Here is a 27,564-nt window from a genome sequence, read left to right as displayed (position 1 = left end):
AGGAAAGTTAAGAACTGTGTTTTTAATGAAATTTCCATTTCTGGGATTAGTAGAAATCAATGTTTGTGGGTCTGGTGGGAAATGTATTATTGTAGGCATAACAGGAAGTCGGAAAGGTACCGCAATAGAGAAATGCACACGTGTGCATGAGGCATGCACGAGGATTTCTGCTGCAGCACTGCTTTCATAATGAGTAACTGGAACCTTAAATGCCCATCAAGAAAATGGATTAACTGTGCTATAGAGCTGCCTGTATCAACTTGGATAAAATTTTTATGTGCTAAGTAGGAAAAGCAGCACAAGGATTCAAATAATGAACGTTTAAAAACATACAACCCAATACCACACATGTTTAGATGCTACATACATGTGGAGCAAAAATGCAAACACATACACAGTTATGACAAATGCCAAATTTGGAACAGTGGTTACTTCTGAAGGGGAGGAAGGGGGATCAGGGGAATACAGAAATCTTCAACTGTGCTTGTATAATTTTATTTCTTAGCTGCATGTGAATATTTGGTATGTTACATTAACCTTTTACTATATCAAACATATTTCAGAACACAGGTTATTTATAAAATAGGTAGCGATAACCAACTTTTCCTTTACCTGCTTTAACTGCAGAGTTGTTCATTTACACAATGAATGATAATTATAAATTTTTAATTCTTTGAAACTTTAAACTGATTTATATATAGCCAGCTTGCTATTCCTCAGGTAAACAAAAACAAACAAACAAACAAAAATGACCATGGGGGATGTGTTAGTTTTCTAGTATGACCATAACAAAGTTCCACAAACTGAATGGCTTAGAACAGAAATTTTTGTCTCACAGTTTTGGAAGCCAGAAGTCCAAGATTAATGTGTCACTAGGGCCATGCTCCCTCTAAATGCACTAGGGAAGGATCTGTTCCAGGCCTTTCTCCTAGTTTCTGGTAGCCTAAGGTGCTCCTTGGCTTGTAGATGCATCACTATAATCCTCTCTCTTCACATGGCCTCCCCCTGCCCATGTCTGTCTGTGTCCAAATTCTCCCTTCTGATAAGGACACCAGCTATATAAGATTAGGGCCCATCCTAATGATTTCACTTTAACTCCACTTACCTGTGTAAAGACTTAACTCCAAATAAGGTCACATTCTAACATACTGGGTGGGGGTTAGGACTCCAACATGTTTTTGGGGAGACGCAATTCCACCTAGAAATGGTTAAAGACCTGAGTCCCCCTCCCATCCCAGTCCCCCACTTCTCTTTCAGGGATATTTTGTGTACACCTAAGCATGCGATGATGTATCTCCACTGTAACCTCCAGCCCTTTTTCTCTTATAGAAGTATCTTCATTTTTTTCATTTAATGTATCTTTGAGTTTATTTAGTATTGGTATATAAAGATCTACCTAATTCTTTTTGAGGAGTACAGTTTTCCATTATACAGATGTACTGTAAGTAACTGACCCAGGCCTAATTATGGACAATGAGGTTGTCCTTGGTCTTTTGCTTTCACAAATAAAGTTGCAATGGGGATGCCTGGTGTCTCAGTTGATTAAGCATCCGACCGTTGGTTTTGGCTCAGGTCATGATGTCACGGTTTCATGAGTTCAAGCCCCACATTGGGCTCTGTGCTGACAGGGTGGAGCCTGCTTAAGGACTTTCTCTCTCTCTCTCTCTCTCTCTCTCTCCCTGCCCCTCCCCACTCCTGCTATCTCTCTCTTAAAATAAACTTTAAAAAATTAAAAAAATAAGTAGAGTTGCAATTATGATCTTTACATATATGACTTTTCCTAATGTGCAAATTTATAGAATAAATTCCTTTAAATGGAGTTTCTGGGTCAAACAATATTTCCATTTTTAATTTTGACAAATAGTGTGACCATCAGTTTTTATAAAAAATCTTTTATTATGTACAGTCTCAATTTATTTTTGTTTTTTGTTTTGAAGATTTACGGTTGCAGCAGACAGCTGTAAGTTTCTTGCAAGCAAGCATCTGAGTATCCTTTCTATTTGGGGTAATCCACCACTGTGAGTACCTGCGTAAAGGAAGTGCCCTCCCACTGCAGAGGCTGAAGGGGCCAGATACTCCTGTTTTCTGTCCCTGGCAACACACAGCTCCTGCCAATCAGGACTCTGTGGTGACTCAAAAGGCACGGGATCAATTAAAAAATCAGTCTAAAAGCAACAGAAGAATCATAGCGTCTTATATAGGCCACTCCTAGTTGCTAATCTTTTTATGAGCCTGGTTTATTTCCGTTTTCCTGTCCATCTTGTGAGCTACCAGATAGTGTTCCAAAAGACTTTTTTCTGCTTAAATTAGCCAGAATTGGATCTACTTACAACTAGAATTAATGCTAATAATTTTTAGTCGCACTTTTATGAACATAAATTGCTACACTATCCTACTGGCACTATATACCATGAAGGCTTGGTCTGCTGTATTTTTGGGTAAACCTGTATTTGCTTTTCTTCATAATTCTGTCAGCTATTTACTGCTGCTACTGATATGCCTGATGCAACCACGCCTTTTTTCCTTTTCTATCCTGTTGCATGCCTAGAAACTAGATGCTCAAGTACACTGGACCTGTTTGCAGAGCAGGGATAGAGACTTGCACTGAAGGCCAAGAGGTCCTACGAGGAAAATGAATAAATTTCATCACATCTATTTTAATTGCTCAGAGGATGTTTCAATTTCAGACTTCTCGGATATATCCTAAGAGGTGAGTTAACACTGCATCTGCTATTTCTTCTTTCTGTTATGAAAAGAATGAATTACTACTATTGTGTAATACTTAACATTTTCTGAGCCACTTTCTAGGTACTTTTGTTCTAAGTATATTAGTGATTCATATAATCTTCAAAATAATAATTTTAAAAAGTCTTAAAAATTAGCCTCCATACACTTTCATTTAGCTTTCTTCTCCCTGGTTATATATCTCTATTTTTATCTTCTTTTTTTAAGATTTTATTTTCAAGTAATCTCTACACCCAACGTGCAGCTCCAACTCACAACCCTGAGGACGAGAGTCACATGCTCTACCTAATGAGCCAGGCAGGTGCCCCTATTTTCTTTATCTTCCTAGAATTATATTATTAACAAAAATTCTGACTAGGTTCACTGTTCTCCCAAAAGTTTTGGGACTGACTTCTCATCTGCAATTATGACATTCCCCCCCACCATTACATATTGGTTTTACTTATGTATATATGAGCAGAGTGAGATCTAGTGAAAATGTTTCAGTTTCAGCTCCTTTGTCAAGGAATAGTAATAATTCTATTGGAATCCTCATAAGAGATCTGCTTAGAATTACTATGTATTAGCCAAAGAGGATGGGTGCCAGATATAGATTCATCCATTCTAGAAACACTTTTAAAACAGGAGATGCGGGGCGCCTGGGTGGCGCAGTCGGTTAAACGTCCGACTTCAGCCAGGTCACGATCTCGCAGTCCGTGAGTTCGAGCCCCGCGTCGGGCTCTGGGCTGATGGCTCAGAGCCTGGAGCCTGTTTCCGATTCTGTGTCTCCCTCTCTCTCCGCCCCTCCCCCGTTCATGCTCTGTCTCTCTCTGTCCCAAAAATAAATAAACGTTGAAAAAAAAAAAAAAAAATTAAAAAAAAAAAATAAAACAGGAGATGCATGAGAATTAGCTATATATATAGTAATAAGGATACTATCTAAAACCATGCAGATAAATAAAAATTCTATCTAAAAAATCTAGTATCCCTCTGAACAATGAGTAATTGTTCTTTTTTTTTTTTTTTTTTTTTTTTAAATATTTTTATGAGAGAGAGTGTGAGTGGGGGAGAGGCAGAGAGAGAAGGAGACAGAATCCAAAGCAGGCTCCAGGCTTTGAGCTGTCAAGACAGAGCCCGACCTGAGGCTCGAATCCACAAACTGCAGGATCACAACCTGAGCCGAAATCGGACACTTAACCGACTAAGCCACCCAGATGCCCGAAGTAATTGTTCTTCTTAAAGTATACCCTGTCTTCTTCTAAAAGTAAAGGGCTATATAACCATGATCATCTGTGCATAATCTCTCATCTTTACCAATACTGACAGAGATCCTAACAAGACCTCAAAATACATAATGTACAAAGATTAATAAGCTTATTTGGGGGTGCCTGGGTGGTTTAATCAGTTGAGAATCTGACTTTGGCTCAGGTCATGATCTCATGGTTCATGAGTTCAAGCCCTGCATCAGGCTGTCTGCTGTCAGCACAGAGCCTGCTTCAGATCCTCTCTCCCCCCTCTCTCTGCCCGTCCCCTGCTCACTCACATGCTCACTCTCAAAAATAAACTTTAAAAACATAATAAGCTTATATGAAAAGTATCAATATCTGACAAACTGATCTGTGGGAGGAGAAAACCCATTTTAATGAATACATTTTTTATTTTTTTTTAAGGTTTTTTAAAATTAATCTCTACACCCAGCACGGGTTCAAACTTACAACCCCAAGATCAAGAGTTACATACTACTAACTGAGTCAGCCAGGCACCCCTATGAATACATTTTTTAAACGACAAAATTTAGAACAGATGACTATAAACACTAGCTTTAATGGATATTTTGGATGATTCACATTACAGGGGAAAATGTCCATGGCTTTTCTTTAAATTTCCTCTACATCAAGAAATAGGAAGCAAACAATCCCAGTAACACTGAAATTAAGTTCAAACAGAATCAAGAAATGTTGGTTTACTGATTATGAATTTCATTTTTAAGAAGTCTGACCTGATCTTTTTTTTTTCACCTTCTATTTTCTCAAAGCTATGGGAGCAACTGAAAAATATTACAGAATGTTATTACAGCTGAATCTTTGAAAGTCACTTAATCTAATCCCCTCATTTTACAGATGAGGAAATAGGTCCAGAGAGGTTTCAATACCTTGTCTGCCAAGCCAGAACTAGATGCTTGGTCTTCTACATCTAAGATGACTGCATTATGCTGACCACAGCAGTGCCTATAGGAAACAGTGCACAGAATCTCCTTGACATTTTGATTATTTATTATCAGAGCACTTTGTTGCTTCACTGAAAGTCACGAGTATAAGTTTATAAGTATGACTTCAAAAACGGACTCAAATAGAATTTCTAAGATTAGACCATGAGAATACCCCGTTTACTGAAGAAGACATAAATGTCTAGGATAGAATTATGAGTGCTGCTGAGATTGCCAGCAGAGAAATCTGGGAACTTCCTGTGCTGTCCACTGAAATTTTAACATTTAAAATCCTGCAGTGAAGAGAGAACTTGCTTCCTTTCAACTGCTGGCAGATGGGAAGGTTCTACAGTGTTATGGAGCACAGGCTTCAAAAACACAGTTCACATGGCACCTGGGTGGCTCAGTCAGTTAACCATCCAACTCCTGATTTTGGACCAGGTCATGGTCATGGGATCAAGCCCCACAGTGGGCTCTGCACTAAGCATGGAGCCTGCTTAAGATTTTCCCTCTCTCTCTCTCTCTCTCCCTCTGCCCCTCTCTTCCACTCATGCTCTCTCTAAAATTAAACAAAAAAATCTCAGCTCACTATCTATGACTTTACCTATTTTACCTCTGTAGCTTCCTCATCTCTAAAGTGGGATAACAGGGGCACCTGGGTGGCTCAGTCGGTTGAGCATCCGACTTCAGCTCAGGTCATGATCTCACGGTCCCTGAGCTCAAGATGAGCGCTGGGCTCTGTGCTGACAGTTCAGAGCCTGGAGCTTGCTTTGGATTCTGTGTCTCCCTCTCTCTCTGCCCCTCCCCCACTCGTGCTCTGTTTCTACCAAAAAATGAATAAACGCTGAAAAAAAAAAAAAATTTAAAGTGGGATAATAAGGGGTGCCTGGGTGGCTCAGTCGGTTAAGCGTCCGACTTGAACCATGATCTCACGGTTCATGAGTTCGAGCCCCACATCAGGCTCTGTGCTGACAGCTCAGAGCCTGGAACCTGCTTTGGATTCTGTGTCTCCTTCTATCTCTGTCCCTCCCCCACTTGTGCTCTGTCTCTGTCTCTCAAAAATAAATGAATGTAAAAAAAAAAAATTTTTTAAGTGGGATAATAAAAGCACCTGTACCTCATAAGGTAGTTAAGAAAATTATATGCATAATTATATGTATAACGTATATAAAGACAGGGCTGATACAGAGAATGCCTTAGTCAAGTTCAGTTTCCATTTCCACATGGCCTTTTACTTGCCTACTGTAGCAAATTCAGTATTTCTGAGAGTCTGCTGAGAAAAAAGAAAATCAGCTTTTTCCAATCTACCAGGCAGGATGACAGAAACCAAGTGAAACTGCTAACAAGAACACTGGGCTTTGTGGTCACAAACTAAAGTTTAGTCCCTAATTAGCCAAGTGATCCTGAATAGCTTTTCTATTTTAAAAGTGCTATAATGGTATAAAAAGTCCAAGTATACATCTGTAATTATAAATCAGCCTCACAAATAAATACCCTGGTGTCTGAAAACTAAAAATTGAGTCAGTAAATATAAGAAATTACCTGATCCAAGTGCAAGAAGCAGAAATCCCTTGAAATGCATTCAATCTTTGCCCTATTAAATATTTGCCAGAAACTCTAACTGTACATTTTCTTACTCATTTCATGTTTATATTCTCAACAAAAGTCAAACAAAAATAAGAACTGTTAAGACTCTTGTTTTTTACCAGTTTTAATTAAAAAATTTTTTTTCTCACTAATGGTTTTAGTCAAGAATGAGAGCACAATAATATAGAAAACCTAGATTTATTTGTTTGTTTATTTGTTAAAGACAAAACAATTATCCTCTGAAGTACTCTGAGGACTTCATCCCAATTTCATTTGGTTAGGGAAACCGACCTAAGAGGTTACAAATTAGAGGATATAACCTAAGAGGTTATAACAAAAGAGACTGGTGAAACATGGTGAAAGGAGTAAAAGCTAGTCAGAAGCATTTGTTAGTGGCAGTAGATGTGGCTAGAATGTTTCTTTCCCAAGAGGCTCCCTAAAGATGCCTGAATGAACTGATCTAGGCCCCAAATTAGTCAAAAGACCCTTACCCTGGGGGAGAAAAAGCAGAGGCCAGGACGTGAGATCCCTTTGTCTTTGTTTTTAAAGGGTAAGGGGATCCTTAGGCTCTAAAAGGATGTATCTTAGTCTCAGCCTCCCTCCTTCCCATCCAGTCCACCTTTGTGGGCCTCCCAGGTGACAGAGACGCATATAATGAAGGCAGGAACTATAGGCCTATTCAGAGGGTACTTGCACAAAGAAAGTTTTAGCATAGATGATAAACTAAAAATACCCTCTTGGTTAAGTTAATTCACCTTTGTTAATAAAGGTCATAGTCTCTTCTGCTGGTGACAACTTTTCGTCTCAGTATAGTCTGTCTCAAAAAAGAACTGGTTCAGGTAAGTTTTGGAGAAGAAAAAGACTTTCATCAACACCCACTCCACAGTAGAAGAGGCACCAAGTTCTTTCCTACAGTTATGAGCAGAATCTGAAAAACAAAAGATTTATAGTGTTTATAATAGTAATAGTAGCTGTAATTTATTGACTGACTAGTCAAGAGTGCCAGAGAATTTAGATATATTATATCTTAGTCTTTGCAACAATCCTGCCAGGTAGTTTATCAACCCCATTTTCAGATGAGGAAACTGAGGATTAGAGAAATTATATGCCTTTATCCAAAGGCACAGAGGCCGGCATGTGGTAGAGCTGTGATTCTACCCTGTCCCCTTCATTCCATCTCAGGCATTGAGAGGTCCTTGTTCCATTATCTTGAAAATTTTAATGGTTGCATAAACACTCTAATTATTCCTTCTCCACTCCTTAATTTCAAATGATTAAAAATTTACAGACATTGTTTGGAATTCAGGTCAATTATCCAGATGAAGAACTTGTATAAACTTTATGAATAGACTATCTCTCCACTCCAGCTGTAGCATAAAATGAATAGAAAACAAATCATCAGCTCATTAGAAAGTTTGTGGCTATTTTATGGTTATTTCACCATAAAATTACATTACAAAGAATCCTAAGAATTCTCATCAGTGAATTGCAGTAACATCTCATTTGTGTAACCATGAGTGACATAACAAACGAGTTTCTCATAATCCTTATTAATAGAGTGGTTGGTACTCTCTGAGTAGTCTATTTTTTAAGAAGAAAGATGTGAAAGCCAGAAGATCAAAAACTGTTTTCCAGTTTCAATAAAAGTAACTATGTAAGCATTACTGAACTGAAAAAGTCAACATACTATAAAGAACATGACAAGTACAAAAGTGAGAAGGAAAGGAGACTTAAGTTGGCACCAAAAGATTTCCCATACAGTATAACAGTGAAGTACTGATATCTGGAATTGTGAGATCTGAAAATTAAAGTTAACAGAGCTGCAGCAATATGAACACATAATTTTAGCTAACTGCCAAGGAGACAATGCTGGTTTTAGACTATATAGCTACTAATGACAGAAATAAATGCTGTGGAAATAAAAGTTAAGTATTTAAAGGAAGAGGTATAAATCACAGAACTCCTAAGACATTATCTTCTGATAGTTCCACTGGCAGCATCTGAGAGGAAAGCAGAGATTCATTACCATTTTTCATGGTTAGTATAAGAAGATATGTCCACAGTGGCAATAATTTGGAAGGTAATTGGAACTTGGAAAAAGGAGGGTTCTCACAACCCAAATGGATGACTCACAGTAGTATAAGAGTCAAACCAAAATATATAAATCTTGCCACATTATTACTATATACTTTAAGAAAATAAAGGACCTGGGCAAAGTAACATCTCAAAGACTGGAAGACAGACAGCATTCAAGAAAATGCCATCAGGTCAGAACTAGAAGGACACTGTAGAGGGAGAAAAGAGACAACAATTTTAACAATGTAAAAATCTTAAAGCTTAAAGGAAGGCTTACTAGGATTACTAGCCTTAGAGCTCTCTATGGTATGAACTAACTATATATGGCCTTCAGCTACTATCCAATACACAGTTGAGATACTCAAGCTGGCAAAGAACAATGTATTTCTCAGAGTAACATGCAGCAAAGTCATGGACAAACTTTATGCAAAGCTCTCGAGAACATGTCAGGGAAAATTGGCTGTGAGCTCTTATGTCAGTCAGGAAAAGCAGGTATGGGGGCACCTGATGGCTCAGTCAGTTGAGCGTTTGACTCTTGAGTTCAGCTCAGGTCACGATCCCAGGCTCGTGGGATTGAGCCCTGCATCAGGCTCTGCATTGAGCATGGAGCCTGCTTAGGATTCTCTCTCTCCCTCTGCCCTTCTCCCTTGTGCTCGCTCTCTCTCTCTCACTCTCTCTCTCACGTACACTTTTAAAAAGAAAAGAAAAGAAAAGCAGGTATGTGGCAACTTGGGAAATGACTGCTTCTGGACAACTGTACATGGACTTAACAGTTTGGCAAATCAGTCCTAAGGTACCCAGGACGTTGGTCCTCCATTATTTTCAGAAGGACAGAGGCCAATACAAGATTATGATTAAAAGCTTAAATGCAGTTTGGAATTACTTCTACTTCTGCCCTAAACTGAATAGCAGTGAGCTGCAGCAAATCTCTGCTTTGTTTTTTCTGATGAATGTGTTACGGTTTCAAACACCACAAGTGGGAAAAGATGACACACCGGGACATGATCTTACTCTGCTGCTCCCACCTGAACCAACCAGGGAGCTCTTGATTTCTGAATAACGGGCTAATGGCTTCCTCCTGAGTTCACTGAAGATGAGTGATTATTCTTCCATGCCTCAATGCCTAGCACTACCCAATGTCTAGCACAATGCATATACTTAATATGGGATAAGTGCTCAGTAAATGTTAACCCGAATATCGCTGTTTGCAGACCTTGATTTCTTAGGGGAAAAAACCACTTAAGTCTCAATAATTTCAGAAATGGGTAACATTTTTCCAAACTGCTAATTTTATAGAGTTCTCCCGAATCAGGAAAATAAAAACTAATTATTTCACAAGATTCAGTGACAAGGGAAAAAATAAACTACTTACCCCACAGCAGCATAAATCATTTTCAGTGATCAACATCTGCATCCTCAAACTGTCCAGCAACTGTTGGTGTAGTATCTACCTCCATCCCATCTGAAGGAAAAAATCAACTGCTGAGCAACAGTCCACTGAGCTCTTCAGACAGGTAAAGGTTCAACCTACACATCACCGGAAGGAAGTTAGTGCCCTCTGTTGGTAACAACTATTTCTTTCTCTTCTGAAAAAGTAACCAGGAACAAACCAAGAAAGAAAAATGCCACCTGTACATTTAACATTTACTTTGTAAATTTTCAACATCAACACTAAAAGAACACTAGGTAAGAACTTTTGAATATGGTAAGCACCAACTGTTCACTCTTCACAGAACTGTGCTGGCTATTTACTGTGTAACTTATTACTATTAAAGGTATAAAAGTCCTATCCTTACAAAGCTTATGACATAATTTTGAGAAAAGACAACATAAGTAGAGTGAGATTCTCATTTCATAGGGAAAAAAGAGTGTCGGGGAGAGGGGAAAACCGGGAAAAAGTCCCTCTGGAAAGAGTTGTTTATAGCTGCTTTCTCTACTTCCTCACCTCCCATTCACCCTTAAGTCTTTAGCCCACAATAAACTGGCTTCTGCCTGAGTCCCCTGGCATCTGGACATGAAGCTAGGCATACAAATGCAATATGTATCTAAAATTAACTCATCATTGGGGCGCCTGGGTGGCTTAGTTGGTTGAGCGACGGACTTCCACTGAGGTCATGATCTCATAGTTTGTGAGTTTGAGCCCCGCGTCAGGCTCTGTGCTGACAGCTGGGAGCCTGGAGCCGCTTTGAATTCTGTGTCTCCCGCTCTCTCTGCCCCTCCCCTGTCATGCTGTGTGTGTGTGTGTGTGTGTGTGTGTGTGTCTCAATAATAAATAAACATTGAAAAACAATTTTTAAAAATTAAATTAAATTAACTCATCATCTTTCCACATAGGTTTCTCGGAGCACCTGGGTGGCTCAGTCGGTTAAGCAAATGACTTGGTTTCGGCTCAGGTCATGTTCTTATGGTTCATAGCCCTGTGGTGGGCTCTGGGATTGTCTCTCTCTCTACCCCTCTCTCTGCCCCTCCTGTTCACACTGTCTCTGTCTCTCTCAAAATAAAGAAACAAACTTAAAATTAAAACGTTTCTGTTGGGGCGCTGGCTGGCTCAGTTGGTAGAGCATGTGACTCTTAATCTCAGGGTCTTGGGGTCATGAGTTCAAGCCCCACACTGGGTGTGGAGTCTACTTAAAATAATTTAAAAAAAAAAAAAAAAAAAAGAAATGTTTTTCTTTCCGAATAGTCTTACTAAAGGATACCTCTCACCTGTGTAATCCAGAAACTCCTACCACATCTCTAACTTCTATTGTTTCTCTCTCTTAAACATCTCTCAAACCTGTTAAGTCTTGTGACATTCACTGCTACTACCAAATGCAGGCCGATCTCTCATCTAATTTAAATCATAAACTACTTAACAGAGTTTCTCTTCTATCTTCCAGAATTTCCCTCTGCAATTAATTTTCCCTATCAGAGCCAGGATCACCTTCTGAAACAATCAAAATAAAATTCTTCACATTCTCACTGATCTAAGCATAATACTGAAATTCTTTAACACAGCTTTCAAGTTCCTTTAAGATATAGCCCAGTTCACTAATCTACCTTTACCTGTTCCTGTAACAACTCCCCTTCACACTCAGAGTTCCAGACATAAATGAACCACTTTCAGTCCCCCAGAGATGAATAATCTCTTGAACTTTTGCACATGGCTGATCCTGTTACCCACCTCTCCCCTCTACCTGTATGCAATTCCCCTTCACTCAAGTCACTTTTACTCCTCTTTCAGATCTTGGCTTGGATGCCACTTACTCCATGAAGCTTGAATCCAGAATCTCTCTCTAACCAGGCTGGGTGAAGAGTTCAAACTCTGATTCCACAGCTTCTCAAGCTTCCCCTATAACTCAATGCTATATCACAACGTACTATAACCGCCTAATTAGTTCATTTATTTTTCTCTACAGAAGAATGCCACTGATAGGAAGACAGTAATCTCATCTCTTTTGAGCACCGCTGTATTCTCTGTACCCGGCATAGCAGTTCAATAAACACTTCTTACATAAATGAGTACATGAAGCACTGAAATGCCACAAGTAGATAGGGTATATTTAAATGGAAAGGACTGAAATTTACTAAGACAGCAAATTTCAGGTGTTCTCACCACAAAAAAAGGGTAACTATATGAGGAGATACATACGTTAATCAGCTTAACTGTAGGAATTATTTCACTATATATATCAAAACATCTATGGGGCGGTTAGATGGTTCAGTCAGTTATGTGTTCAACTTCGGCTCGGGTCATGACCTCATGGTTCATGGGTTCAAGCCCTGCACTGGACTCCGCACTCGCAGCATGGAGCCTGCTTGGGATTCTCTCTTTCTGCCATTTCCCTACACACTCTCTCTCAAAAATAAATAAACTTAAAAAAATTTTTTAAATAAAAATAAAATAGGGGCGCCTGGGTGGCGCAGTCGGTTAAGCGTCCGACTTCAGCCAGGTCACGATCTCGCGGTCCGGGAGTTCGAGCCCCGCGTCGGGCTCTGGGCTGATGGCTCGGAGCCTGGAGCCTGTTTCCGATTCTGTGTCTCCCTCTCTCTCTGCCCCTCGCCTGTTCATGCTCTGTCGCTCTCTGTCCCCAAAATAAATAAACGTTGAAAAAAAAAAAAAAAAATTAAAAAAAAAATAAATAAATAAATAAATAAAAATAAAATAAAAACATCCTGTGGCATATCTGAAATATATACAGTTATTATTTAAAATTTTTTTAAAACAAATCAAATTTAAAAAAAGAAGTGCATAGGTCAAACTAAATAAATAAATAAATGGCAAAAAGAGTGACATGGCTACTTAGGACTTTAAAACATGGGGAATTGTACAAGCTGAAGAAGTTTTATATATAGGCAACTCTCAATATGATAATAAGGCTTAGGAACAAAGGCCAAAATCTCATTTTAGCAAAAAGTGTTTGTGACCTTAAAATCATTTGCTATAAAGCATTAAATAAGGAATTTTACAATTAAAAAAACCCCTTCAGTGACGAAAGCCTTTTCAATGTCTAAGGACACCCTCCCATCAATCACCGTAATAAAAAAAAAAAGTAACATCTTGGGGTGCCTGGGTGGCTTAGTCGGTTAAGTGTCCAACTCTTAATCTCAGCTCAGGTCTTGATCTCAGGGTTGTGAGTTAAAGCCCCACAGTGGGCTCCATGCTGGGCATGAAGCCTACTTTAAGAGAAAAAAAGGTAAGATCTTGAATTCTTTCAGCTAAGAGTTTGGTAGAGCACTAGAAATCACCTGAACCATCTCACCCTACAGCCTATGTTAGAGGCTCACCAACTAGGATTTAAAATGGAGAGAATACACAAGGAGTAACAGTGTGACCCAAAGCCTAAACTTTTCCAAATTAAAATATCCCAGACTTTAGGACCCCCAGGTCAACATGCTATGTGCATGAGGATATTGATCACAACATTATGACAGAAACTTACATGTACCACTGAAAGAATAATTATGCTCTCTTTAAGAATGTTCTGCATCACTAAAAATTAGAAGTGGTAAGACTCTATAGCAACACAAAATACCAGTATATATTAAATACAAGTAAGATGCAAGAAATGCTTATAACAGGGCCTGGTATATTCTTTTTGCATATTAGCTCATTTAATCCTCTTACCACCTATTAGCTATTTGACCTCAAGCAAGTTATATGATCTTTTTGCGCTTCAGTTTCTTCACCTGTAAAATAGGGATCACAATGGCATTCTTGGAAGGATTAAATGAGTACATATGTGTAATGTGCTCAAATCAGGGTCTGGTACATAAGAGCAGTACCTGAATGTTACTGGAGGTATTTGGGGCAAAAGCAAAGTTGAGGTGACCACAGAGTGTTCTCAAGATTAACATGGCACAGTGAGCTGGAGGCAAGGATGATCGAGGCAAAAGATCTACTACTATAAATCCAGCGTGAGAAGACAAGGGCCTAGGATTGAAGGGTAACAGTAATAGCAAGGAACTATGAAAGTCATTTATTTTATTGTTTATTTATTTGTGAGAGAGAGAGAGAGAGAGAGAGAGAGAGAGAGCGTGGAGGAAGGGCAGAGAGAGAGGGAAATCCGAAGTGGGCTCCAGGCTCTGAGCTGTCAGCACAGCACCCCATGTGGGGCTCGAACTCACAAACCGTGAGATCATGACTGAGCTGAAGTCAGACGCTTAACCCACTGAGCTACCCGGGCGCCCCATTTTTGTTTTTTTTGTTTTTTAATGTTTATTTATTGAAAGTCATTTAAATGAAAAATCCATGGACCTCAGTACTGCACTAGAGCAAGGAATAAGAAGTAAAGGCTGCACCAAAAGAATACTTCAATATTCTGACTGAAACAGGCACTCAGAAAAGCAAACCAGTCTAACAGGGGAAATATTTACAAAGAAGCTTACAAAGTAGAGACAACTGAAACAAATTTGAAAGCCTCTTGATTAAGGTCCAGAAATTTGTCACAAAACAAGAACCCAAGTGTACTGAATGCTGCCTAGCCCTTTAAATCAAGTGAACATCCTAGTTGTGCATATAATCACATAGGAATTCATTTTAAAAATAAAAATAGCAGCACTGATATGTACACACACATATATATACACACAAGCAAACAAAAAAAGACTGGAATGATATGCAACAGAAAAATTAATGTCTTTCAATTATAATTACACTTGATTTTTCATTTCTTCTTTGCCTGTGAAAAACATTTAAAAATGTTTTGACTGTGAACAGACTATTTTTGTAGTTGGGGGAAAAAACTAAAAAAGTTGCACAAGTCTGAGATTTTTCTGTCTTAACAGTTTCCAAAAGAACGTGTATATCTCTCCATAGCTTCCCTCATTGCCCAAATGACCATCTGACTATTCACACCGAAAGAAAGAAGGATACTCACCTTCATAATCTCTTATTGAATCTTCTGTCCGAACTCCAGCCATGTTGTATTGGCTGCTCACAGACTGAGAAAGCATTCCTTCTAATCTCTCCAATGTGGCTTGGCCTTCTGCTGTTAAATGGGACAATCCTTCTTCATAGGTGTAAAATGTAGGGATGTCTCCCTGCCCTTGTTCTAAAAAAATAAAATGCTTTTAAACTATTAAAGAACAATTAGAAAAAAATGGATAATCAATAATGCATTTATTGAAGATAGGTACAGTTTAAAAAGGCTTCCAGGAAAATATTTTTCAATATTCGTTTAATACACATATGTAGGTCATCTGTTGAAAACAGAAATACAAAGAAAATGTATCTACCCTCTAGGATGAGAAGGGATTCCAAAAGATAATGGGTCAGTAAACAGCAATTCTTAAAAAAATCAAATGTCCAGGCACTAGAAGGCAAAGAGGATGTTCCTAAGGCAAAAAGTCTTATATTATCCTGAGGTGGGAATCTTATAGATGAGTGCAAATTAATTTGGTATTAATTTGTACTGATGGTTCTTTCGGGATTAAAATATATGCTCCTTTTAAAAACTCAGAAATTCTGGCAAATATAAAAAGGATAAAAAAATAAAATCACTAAAAAATCTCAGTGAAGATGGGAATGTATTCAGATAATATGAAGGAGAATTCCAGAACCGAGTTTGCCTCAGGCCAGGAAGTGGCTACACATGGAGGAAAGGGCCTTGGACAGCCAGATCGGTGGAGATGAGAGCAGTGGGGAAAAAGAAAACAGAACAGCAAGCACCTCAAGTTACATGAATCTACCAGGCTAGCGATTGCATTCTGGTCTGGGGAGGCAAAGAAAAATGCTCTTAGATAAGTGAAATATGGTTCTGGGGGGAAAAAATGACTTGGGAAATGAGCTGTTTGAAGGAGTATATTAAGGGAAAATGTAAGTAATACAGGCTTCAAGTGGTGGAGGGAGAAAGCTTATTCTTTGGGAGCATCCGCATCAACTTAAAAGACTCTCCCAACCCCAACTTTCCTATCTACCATTTCCTTTCCTTCCATTTATCTCTATCCATTTTCTGACCCCAATAATATCTGCTTTCTACACTTAAGCTTGGAAATTCCACAGTTTTTCCAAGTTGACTTTGACATGAATCGTGCCATTCACTTTTATTAATAACCACACTATCTGGGTATTTAACAGAGATCTAAAGAACTATAATCTCATACCTGTAGTACAAACAAATGCTTAAAATGAAACACCACATTTAAAAAAATCCATTTCTGGGGCGCCTGGGTGGCGCAGTCGGTTAAGCGTCCGACTTCAGCCAGGTCACGATCTCGCGGTCCGTGAGTTTGAGCCCCGCGTCGGGCTCTGGGCTGGTGGCTCAGAGCCTGGAGCCTGTTTCCGATTCTGTGTCTCCCTCTCTCTCTGCCCCTCCCCCATTCATGCTCTGTCTCTCTCTGTCCCAAAAATAAACAAACGTTGAAAAAAAAAAAATTAAAAAAAAATCCATTTCACTAACCATGTGCTTCCACATCATATTCTTCTCCATCGTAATCATCTGAATCTTCATCCTCAGGATCTGGATGCAAAGCCTGGCATTCACACATTGCAGTGAACATTGCCTCCACTGAACAAGGAAATTAAATTGTAATAAACATTCTTTTCTGGCCTGTGTACAGTAAAATTTTAGTAATATAACCACCAGTCCAAATAAATTCAATGAGTAGACAAGAAATACACCAGAATCACACTATTTACAAAACTTGCCAAATTCCAAGGAGATCAATCTTGAAAAGTGCTTGATGGCAATGGACAAGTTACAAAATAAGAGTTCATTTCAAGATAATGTTGAGATCTCTTCATGCCTGGCTGGATTTTCTGAGAAAAAGAGCCAAAGTCCTGGTCAGACTGCTGCTAAATCAGGGTGAAGCCCCTTTCAGTTAATAGGGCTCTTTCCAGCTATCCTTGCGTCATTCACTTTGGAATTGCCAGGACTCCTTGCCCTCTATCTGGTAAGATTCAAAGTCAACAGCATCATGTCAATAAAAATAACCAGATTTCTCCATTCACAAAACACACCAAATAATATGGTGTCTCCTATGCTCTCACTACATTTACAGTCTTCGATATTAATAGGTATCGGGTCCTCAGTGATATGATAGATGTTAAAATGAAGAAAAGGCAATAGAACAGAGGTAATGAGGGTAAAGGTAAATGGGGTGTGGGGAGTATTTGATACATAAAGGGAAAAGAATCAATTCTATAGAATACTCACATGCTGACTTATCATTAGGCACAAATCTAAATTCAGCAATAGGTTCAACATCATCATCACTGTCGTCTTCTTCTTCTTCCTCAGCAACAGATTCTTTTGATTCCTCTAGAAAGGGAATAAAAATAACTTTTTAAATCATGTTTAGGGGTGCCTGGGTGGCTCAGTCGGTTAAGTGTCTGACTCTTGATTTCGGCTAAGGTCATGATCTCACTGTTCCTGAGATCGAGCCCCATGTAGGGCTCTGTGCTGTCGGCGTGCAGCCTGCTTGGGAGAGAAAGGATCCCAAGGATCTCTCCCTCTATCTCTGACCCCTCCCCCTACTCATGCACAAGCACTTTCTCTCTCTGTCAAAATATATAAACACTTATTTATATTTTTTAAAATGTTTATTTATTTTTGAGAAAACGCCAGCAGGGGAGGGGCAGAGAGAGAGGGGGAAAGAGGATCTGAAATGGGCTCCGTGCTGACAGCAGAGAGTCCAATGCAGGTCTTGAACTCACAAACCTTGAGATCATGACCTGAGCCGAAGTTGGATGCTCAACCAACTGAGCTATCCAGGAACCCCCATAAATAAAATATTTTAATTTGTTCACTTGTTTTGGAAAAAAAAGAAGCCTAAAATAATTTCTTAAAGGATGTTTACTGATGTATCAAATACTGCAGTTGTTTTTACATCAAATGATAAGAACATGGTTATTTTAGAACTAAAAGACTGTGGACTGCCTTTCTGATCTAGTCACACTGTACTTCACTGAGCCCTAGGGATTCTAAGCTTCCTTCGAGGTCATGGTGGGGGTGAGGAGACCCAAACAGTCAGGCCTCTAACTAGTATAGTTCTATTGTTACCGGTTTCTTTTACCTTTCGCCATGAACCAAAGGGTTCAGTAGCAGTTTGTAATCCACTGATGTGATTTATCACTAATAATTTACAGGTGAGAAAACTAAGGCCCATACAAGTTAACTAATCCAACAGATAAATTACCAAAGTCTATAGGCAAGGAAAAAAAATACAAATGTTCAATAAAGAGAACTAGAACATGATGCTGGTAGAAGCAGAAATTGCTACAACTATGCTGGAGGTGTGTATATCCTACTACCCAACAATTCCTCATCTAAGTATATATTATGTACACAAGGAGTTTGTACATAAATGTTTATTGAACATTTATATGTTATATGTACTAGTCAAAATTTAAAAAATAAATGTTGATAATAAAAAGAAAACAGATGTATTGTTATCTGGTCATATTTTATACATGGACTGCAATTTAAAAGAACAAATATTTAGGGGCGCCTGGGTGGCGCAGTCGGTTAAAGCGTCCGACTTCAGCCAGGTCACGATCTTGCGGTCTGTGAGTTCGAGCCCCGCGTCGGGCTCTGGGCTGATGGCTCAGAGCCTGGAGCCTGTTTCCGATTCTGTGTCTCCCTCTCTCTCTGCCCTTCCCCTGTTCATGCTCTGTCTCTCTCTGTCCCAAAAATAAATAAACGTTGAAAAAAAAAATTTAAAAAAAAAAGAACAAATATTTATATGTATCAAAATGCACAGAGGGGTGCCTGACTCAGTTAAGCGACCAACTCTCATTTTCGGCTCAAGTCATGATCTCACAGTTGTGAGATTGAGCCCTGCATCGGGCTCTGCACTAACACCTTGAGATTCTCTTTCTCCCTCTCTCTCTGCAGCCCCCCGCCCCTGCTCTCTCTCTCTCAAAACTAAATATAATAACATTTAAAAAAATGCACAGATTAAATAATGTAACTGGGTGAAAAAACTAGTTCCAGAATATATATAAATAATACCACTTACAAGTTAAAATTTTAAACACAAAATAAAATCATTACATTGCCTATGGATTTGTACATATTCAGTAAAAGTCTAAAAACTTAGAAGGGAAGGACACATACCACCTTTAGGATAATGTTTAACTCGGGAGACAGAGTAGGAAACAAAATGGGGAAGGTACGAAAAGGATTCCAACAGTACTAATACTGTCTTATTTCTTTAAAAGTTATGAAAAAAATGTTAGAATTTATGCTAAATAATAAATATTGAAAAATTTCATTACTCTCTGCACATTTCAATGTTTAAATTATTTTATAATTTAAAAAATCATGGGGCGCCTGGGTGGCTCAGCCGGTTGGGCGTCTGACTTCAGCTCAGGTCATGATCTCACAGTTCGTTGAGTTCGAGCCCCGCGTCAGGCTCTGTGCTGACAGCTAGGAGCCTGCAGCCTGCTTCAGATTCTGTGCCTCCCTCTCTCTCTGCCCCAACCTACTCGTATTCTGCCTCTGTCTCTCTCAAAAATAAATAAACATCAAAAAAAATTAAAAAAAAAAATCATGTCAGGAGTGCCCGGTTGGTTCAGTGTGTGGAGCATGCAACTCTTGGTCTTGGGGCTTTAAGTTCGAGCCCCACATCGGGTGTAAAGATTACTTAATAAAATCTTGGGGTGCCTCAGTCGGTTGAGTGTCCCACTTCAGCTCAGGTCATGATCTTACGGTTCGTGAGTTTGAGCCCTGCATCAGGCTCTGTGCTGACAGCTCAGAGGGTGGAGCCTGCTTCAGATTCTGTATGTCTCTCTCTCTGCCCCTCCCCTGCTCCACTGTCTCTCTCTCTCAAAAATAAATAAACAAAAAATAAGAAGAAGAAAGTCAAACTAACACAATATAGTATAAAACTTCTCATTTACACTTACAAAAATTAACAAGTTTTAATTTCGTGCCTAATTTGTTTCTTGTTTGGAATTTTTACAATCCATTGTCCACAACCCCCCAAATGGATTTTCTTCTCTTTCTTACACCTTCTTTCATCACCTTCACTAGATTTTTATGAACCTTTGTAGGGATCTCCAACAGCAAAAAACTTGGGAATCTTGTACCACAGGACTTTGCAACCTTGGCACTACAAACACTTGGACTTGGTAACTTCTGGTTGTGGGAGGCTGTCCTGTGCCATGTGGGATCTCTGGCCTCTAAACTACTAGATGCCAGTAGCACTCCTCCCCTTTGCCAGTCATGAAAATCAAAATGTCATTGCGTAATGGGCCCAGGGGGACACAACTCTGTCTGCCACTTAGAACCACTTCTGTAATAAAATGAAACAAAAAAAACCCAGCTTCTACACTAAACTCATGGAAGCACAAAGTATACTGATCCAAGCCTCTAAGCATGCCAAATATAAATGCCTTTACAAAAACAAAGAGTAAACAGTTAAACGCAAGAGGAAAAATTAGAAATATAAATCCACAATAACTGAATAATTCTAAATGCAAACATATAGAAGGTAAAAAACCAGTGCCCAAATTATTTTACTGAGCTGAAATTTTGCTTAATAAACTATTATCCAAAATAGGTCAATCGTTTGAATATTATCTTATGATCAAAGACTGCTTTTTAAATATATGTAATATTCTCCCAAAGGAAGCTCAAGATTAAATTACACCATACATACCTCCAAATTTGGCATTCACCATAACATACAAATGCTCTCGTGGATAGGCATTTAGGTCCCTGGACACCGCATGCAAGCTAATAGCGGGGTATTCCAGTGAGAATCCTAATCCAGAGCCATCTAACCAAGACAGGCGGCTGAAAAACACGTATAAGGAAGATGATTTTAAGAAATCAAATCCTAATTTAAGCCTAAAGTTTATAAAGGTTCATCCTGGACACTTTATGCATGTGGAATAAATTCAAGCTTGGTGTTTAGAAATATTCCTGAAATAAAATTCAGCAGCAGGAACTGGATTTCTTTAAAACGAGAACTGTTAAGTTCTCTCCTCTAGGTAAAAATTCAAAGAGTTGAAATGTAATTTCTTAAGTCACATGTGTTTCTATGCGTTCCTTCTGGTTGTATCTGGAATGTCTTCTGGTGCCTTCCTTTTGCAAATCCTCTTCAATTGGTTAAGTCCCAGCTCCTCCTTGAGCCCTCCTCCAGGTACTCCTGTCCATAATGATCTTTTTCTGAACTGCACTTATGCCCAATAATATGCTACTGAGCACTTAACTCCGTGGCAATGAATCTCATATGTACCCTGACAGAATGTGAGCTATGACAGAATGTGTCATATTTCTTTATGTCACATTCTTCAAAACCACTAGCATAGTGTTCAGCATGTAAGTATGCAATAAACACTTGGGAGTCACTAATTTCTCCACTAACCCTACATTAAATGGTGAATACATAAAATGGCTGTAATCAAACTTACCTCTAGTTAGAAAATACTCATCCCACGGAAAGACTGTATGAAGCCTTTCATTTATTCTGTAGCTTTAAAAGAAAGCTACAAATAAGCAAGGTCTAGTTTTCCCTCAAAAATGGCCAAAAGGAAATATTTTATTGGTATAATAAAGGAAACATATCACCAAAATCAGTATATTGAATTTTGAGTAAAGGCAGGATAATTTTTTGGCAATACTTCACCCATCTGGAGCTGCACCACTTAGCAGGGGGAAAAAAAAAAAAAGGAGCAAAAGATCCTTAAGAAACCACACAGAAAAATGTTAATGCGATAAAAGTTAATGCAATATACTGGTTGCCCAGGGCTGGAGGGAAATACAGATTAACTGCTAACAAGTGCCAGTTTCTTAGGGGGTGATGAAAATATTCTAAAATCGATTGTGGTGATGGCTGCACAGCTCTGCAAAGAGACTAACAACCCCTGAACTGTACACTATGTAGATTATCTCAATAAAGCTTTTATTAAAAAATAATAATAATAAATGACAATAATGCCCCCACATATTCTATTTCCTATACAATTTTTACAAGCCTGGTTGTTCAACTTCTAACCAAGCAAAAACAAATACAATAAATGAACCTAGGACTCCCTTGGGCAAGAACAATGACAGTGCAGCAGTCTGAGATCATGCACATTTCCACCCAACATGCTTAGCAAAAAGGAAAGGAAAGGAAAAAGGAAACCTGGGAGTCTTAAAATCATAAATCTTAAGAAGCTTAAAGAGGTAAAACTCTAGAAATGATTTTCTAGAATGATTCATCCCATTAGTTCCAAAGAAATAGATTTTGTTTTTGTAATTAGATTGTGGTGCTGTATGTGCCTTTCCTGTCCACTGCTTTTCTCTTTAAGGAAGTTGCAGATGAAATAGTGCTCATATCAAAGAAGTATTACCAGTCCCTTACTAAAACTCTATTATTTTAAGCAAATAAACTCCCTTTCCTCACCTCAACAATCCCCCAGAAATTATCACAATTCAGAAACTAGTGCTCCAAATGTGGGTGTCCAAAATGATTTCAAATATTTAGAGCCACAAAATTTTAATGACTCAATTAGCAGATGGAAAAACTGAAATATAAAACAGACTCAGTGCCTATCAAATTATGGTCTTTATTTTAAAAAGCACATAATAATTGCTCTGTAGTTCCTTATACTTGGACATGGATGTGCACTCTACAGAAGAGAAGCCAAGTTCCACTTAAAAGAAACATTTACTCTGATCACTATGTTCTTACTCACTTTTCACATATTCTAGAAGAAAAGGTCATGATCTCACGGTTCAAAGATTTGAGCCCCACGTCGGGCTCTGTGCTGACAGCTCAGAGCCTGGAGCCTGCTTCGGATTCTGTGTCTCCCTCTCTCTCTGCCCCTCTCCTGCTCTGTCTCTCTTGGTCTCTCAAAAATAAATTTAAAAAACATTAAAAAAAATTTTTTAATAAAAAAAAGATAGTAAATGCAAAGGAATGTTCTGCTAATTTCCAATGCTTTTGGAAGTATGATCATAAAGTATGCCTTTATTCCTGGCATGAGGTGAAAAACAGGATACAAACATAAAAGAGCAAAGTCTTGAATTTGGGATGACTTATTTATCTGATTTAAAATTAACTTTGGCAGGGCGCCTGGGTGGCTCAGTTAAGCGTCCAACTTCAGCTCAGGTCATGATTTCACGGTTCGTGAGTACAAGCCCCGTGTCGGGCTCTGTGCTGACAGCTCAGAGCCTGGAGCCTGCTTCGAATTCTGTGTCTCCCTCTCTCTCTGCCCCTTCCCTGCTCATGCTCTGTCTCTCTCTGTCTCAAAAATAAATAAACATCTAAAAAAAAAAATTTTTTTTTAAATTCACTTTGGCATAAAATATAAAATATAATTTAATTACCTACTTTATTTTACCCGTTTAAAATGATCCATTTTGAATGATTCATGCCTCTGATCTCTTCCTTACTTAGGTAAAAAAGTCAACTTCCTATGAAAACTAAACTTTGAAAATAAGCTTGAGAGTTCCATATCTCTCAGTACACATCTGAGAAACTACCTAAAACCAAATAAGACCCTATGCCTCTTTGCCTAAAATTCTAAAATAATTTTCCCAAAGCCCCTGGGCTATAAAGCCGAGCTCATGGAACATGGCTCTCTTCTTCTCCATCCTGATTATTTTTCCACTCTTTTCCACTTATTCATTCAGATGAAGAACTGCTAGATGGTATGGGTGTGTGTGTGTGTGTGTGTGTGTTTCATATCCTGGCACACACAATATGGTTTCTCACTCTTGCCTCTGAGCATCCTGTTTCTTATTTCCTTTTCCCCTTAGTCCACTTCATTCACCCGGCTAACTGTTAACCCTCATTTTTCAAATCTTCTAGTGAACCTTCCTAGTTTGTTGAGGCCTTCATTCTTCTATCAAAACTTGGAAATGCTAGGTAGGAAAGAACAAAAAAGTGGAAAGAGACCAAGGAGGTAATACCAACCATGAGTAAAAAGGGATGAACGTAGGTGTTCATGGTACTCATAATACTCTATTCTTAACCTAGCTGGTGGACATACACAGGTTGGTTTAATTATAATTCTTTAAACCATCCATATATAATGTATATTCTTTGCTGTATGTATATTTTACAAAAATACTTTCTTAAAGAAGAGATTTATTAGTGAAAAGCTGAAATCAAAGTTTTTTAAACATATAAGAGCTTAAGAAGAGTTTGTACTTCTTCAGTGCGATAACTGTATTGTGGTTATATAGAATGTCCTTGTTCTTAGGAGATTTTTGCTAAAGTATTTACAGTTGATGTGACAACATGTCTGCAAGTCTCAAATAGCTCAGAAAAAAGATAAATGTGGTAAAATGTTAACAATTTATGAATCTTTGTGTTAATTAACAACACTTGCAATTTTTCTTTAGGCTTGAAGTTTTTCAAAATGAAAAGACAAGCACAGGACCTTGTCTTCCTTCCCTAAACAGTAGTTGTATTACAGGAAGCATCAATACGCAGAGAAGCCATGGAGAAAAAGGGATGGTGTAGGGGATAGCAATCTACCTGTGCTGCACTCCCCACCACTTAAAAGAAACTGCTCTCCCAAGATCATTAAAGATCTCCTTGCCACTACCCAAGAGACACTTTTCAGGTTTTATTTGACTGCTCCTCCCTCTTGTCTATTCTCAAGTCTCTCCTTCCATAACCTATCTCTTAATGCAAATGTGTCCCCAAGGTTCTATACTTGGCCCTCTTCTCTTCTGGGGTATCTAACCTATCCCCCATGAGTATATACTAACCTTTATATTAATGATTTCCAAATCTCTATCTTTAATACCACTCTCTCAGGGCGTCTGGGTGGCTCAGTCGGTTGAGCACCTGACTTCAGCTCAGGTCATGATCTCAAGAACACTCCATGAGTTTGAGCCCCGCGTCAGGCTCTGTGCTGACAGCTCAGAGCCTGGAGCCTGCTTCAGATTCTGTGTCTCCCTCTCTCTCTGCCCCTCCCCTGCTCATGGTCTGTTTCTCTCTCTCAAAAATAAAAACATAGGGGGCGCCTGGGGCACCTCAGTCGGTTAAGCGTCCGACTTCAGCTCAGGTCACAATCTCGCGGTCCGCGAGTTTGAGCCCCGCGTCGGGCTCTGGGCTGATGGCTCAGAGCCTGGAGCCTGCTTCCGATTCTGTGTCTCCCTCTCTCTCTGCCCCTCCCCCGTTCATGCTGTGTCTCTCTCTGTCTCAAAAATAAATAAACGTTAAAAAAAATTAAAAAATAAATAAATAAAAAATAAAAACATAGGGGCGCCTGGGCGGCTCAGTTGGTTAGGCGACCGACTTCAGCTCAGGTCATGATCTCACTGTCCGTGAGTTCGAGCCCTGCGTTGGGCTCTGTGCTGACAGCTCAGAGCCTGGAGCCTGCTTCGGATTCCGTGTCTCCCTCTCTCTCCCCCTCCCCTGCTCATGCTCTGTGTCTCTCTGTCTCTTGATAATAAATAAGTGTTAAAAAACAATTTAAAAAATAAATAAATAAATAATAAAAAATAAAAACATAAAAAAAAAAACCCACTCTCCAGAAACACACTCTTATTATACCCAACTAAGCACACATGCTCAGACCAAACTCTAATCTGCACCTCACCCCAAACTTACTTTTCCTCCCATTTGTATTTCCTATCTCAGTAATTGGTCAAAAGCCTAAGCTTTGCTCAGGGCTTACATTTCCCTCAAACCAAGGGTTCTTTACATATTTTTTGTTCCCTCTGTGGTAGGCAGAAATTTGCCTCCTTCATGACCTTCATCCCCTGGTGGCAAACCTATGAATACATTTGTTACCCAGCGAAAGAAACCCTGTGTATGCAATTAAGGTTACTAGTCAGTTGAAAACAGAACTGGATATTCTGTGTGATACAAGGTAATCACACGAGCTCTTAAAAGGAGAGAATTTTCCCTGGCTGTAGACAAAGTGATACAGTAGCAGAAGTCAGACAAATTTGAAGGACAGAAAAGATTTAATGTGTCATTGTTGGCTTGATGATGAATGGAACCATGCATCAAGGAAAGGGGTCCTCAGTCCTACAACTGGTATTTTCGACATGTCTGTAAAAGTCCAGTGCTCCAAATGGCTGAATAAACGGGTAATTCCTTCTAGGAATGGAAATGGGAGTCAGAAATGGGAAAAAACGAGAGATGGGAGTCTGGTCTCTCTGGATATGACCCCCAACTTGAATGGGAATGAGGATGTTCCTCTCCCCACCCACACCTACAGAAAAAAAGCTATACCCCTTAACCAGACTTTCAAAATCCTCCACAATCCGCTCCAAACCTACATACCTTGCCCAGAGCAACACCCCCCGCACCTTTTCACAGAAAAGACCATGCACATCGATGATCCTCACTTAGTGGCTGGAAACTCAAACACCTTAAAAGGAGACCTTGAGTCAAGAACAACGCACGCACCAGACCTCGGGAAAACAGGCCGTCAGGAAGCCTAATGATGAGAGAACTCCGGGTGAAGAAGAGAGGAAGGCTCGGGAGGAGAGGACGCCCGAACAATCGAGTCTTCGCCCCGTCAGAGGCCTCTCCGAGGCTACCCGGGGCACGCGCTCCGCCTCGCAGCAGTCCCCGAGGTCGCGGTCTCGCCCCCGCCCCGCCACTCAGCCCGCGCCAGCAGGAACAAGGCGGCGCACAGAAAGCCGGCATTGGGGAACAGGGACCCTGCCTACCTCTCAGCGATGTAAAGGGTGCCGGTGCCGAGGCCCTTGCCGTTCAGCACAGCCTCGGTCTCTGGCTGCTGCTGCCGGAGCCCCTCAGCCGAGCCGGGCGGCGGGAAACTTTTGAGGAAGCTCATTGCACCAGGGAGCGCGGAGACACAGGCCGGGAGCGAGCTGAAGCACCACCACTCCAGCAGCTCACCTCGCTGCGCCTCGCCTCGCCCCGCCCCGGAAGCGGTGGCGATCACCCCGGAAGAGCAACTTAGTCCGCACCGGAATTTGAGCCCCGTCCACCCGAGAGAGAGACGTTCTGGGGCAAGCTCTCGGAGGCCTGAGGGGACTGGGTGGCGTTGGTCACGTGACCCCAGACCCCTCCCCCTCGCCCTTCCTAAGGCTCCAGGCTTGAAATAACTGAGCTCTCTCTCCGAAGTGCTAGTGCTGCGTTGTCACAGCAACCCTTTGAGAGTGGAAGCACGATGAATAATAAACTCCTTTTTCTACAGAAGAGGAAACCGAGGCCTGAGCCTTGGATGGGAATCAAAGACCACACTTTTCTAGAGGTTAGAGAGCTCGTAACTGGGTTCACGGCTCTTCTAGCTTGCGCGGGCCTCATCCCGACCTGTCCTCATCTCAACATAACAGCCGCGCCCCCGACGTCACTCTGGGTCCTGAAGCTGCCCCTGTGCGGGAGCTGCGTGTCCCCCGCCCAGTCTCAGGCAGGCAAACGAGCCCAAATTGGTAATTAACTCTGGGCAAAGAGTTGGCTGTGTCAGAGAGGAGATGGGGCGCTAAGGGGAAAAGAATTAGTACTTCGTATTTGAAACTCTTGCTTTATTTCTTTGTTAGGCACTGAAGAACGAAGTAACAAGAACAATGAAAACTTTAATCAGAATAATAGCAAAAGGTAACTGAGTGTTAGGTGCCAGG

The 27,564-nt window shown here is 39.9% G+C and overlaps 1 protein-coding gene across 1 annotated transcript; it reads right to left on the bottom strand.

Annotated features, from left to right (window-relative positions):
• Window positions 1-6,699: 6,699 nt before the first annotated feature.
• Window positions 6,700-26,875, bottom strand: CLNS1A (chloride nucleotide-sensitive channel 1A). Its single transcript, XM_047823835.1, has 7 exons — window positions 26,650-26,875; window positions 20,678-20,814; window positions 17,230-17,334; window positions 16,474-16,581; window positions 14,953-15,126; window positions 9,966-10,055; window positions 6,700-7,445 (listed from the first exon to the last, which is right to left on the bottom strand). The coding sequence occupies exons 1-6, from the start codon at window positions 26,772-26,774 to the stop codon at window positions 9,988-9,990; spliced, it is 717 nt and encodes a 238-aa protein (XP_047679791.1). The 5' UTR covers window positions 26,775-26,875; the 3' UTR covers window positions 6,700-7,445; window positions 9,966-9,987.
• Between the last annotated feature and the right edge of the window lie 689 nt (window positions 26,876-27,564).

The sequence above is a fragment of the Prionailurus viverrinus genome, chromosome D1 (assembly GCF_022837055.1).
Source record: "Prionailurus viverrinus isolate Anna chromosome D1, UM_Priviv_1.0, whole genome shotgun sequence".
Taxonomy (NCBI): Eukaryota; Metazoa; Chordata; class Mammalia; order Carnivora; family Felidae; genus Prionailurus; species Prionailurus viverrinus.
The sequence above is the reverse complement of the archived record's forward strand: the minus strand, read 5'-3'. Positions and strand labels throughout refer to the sequence as shown.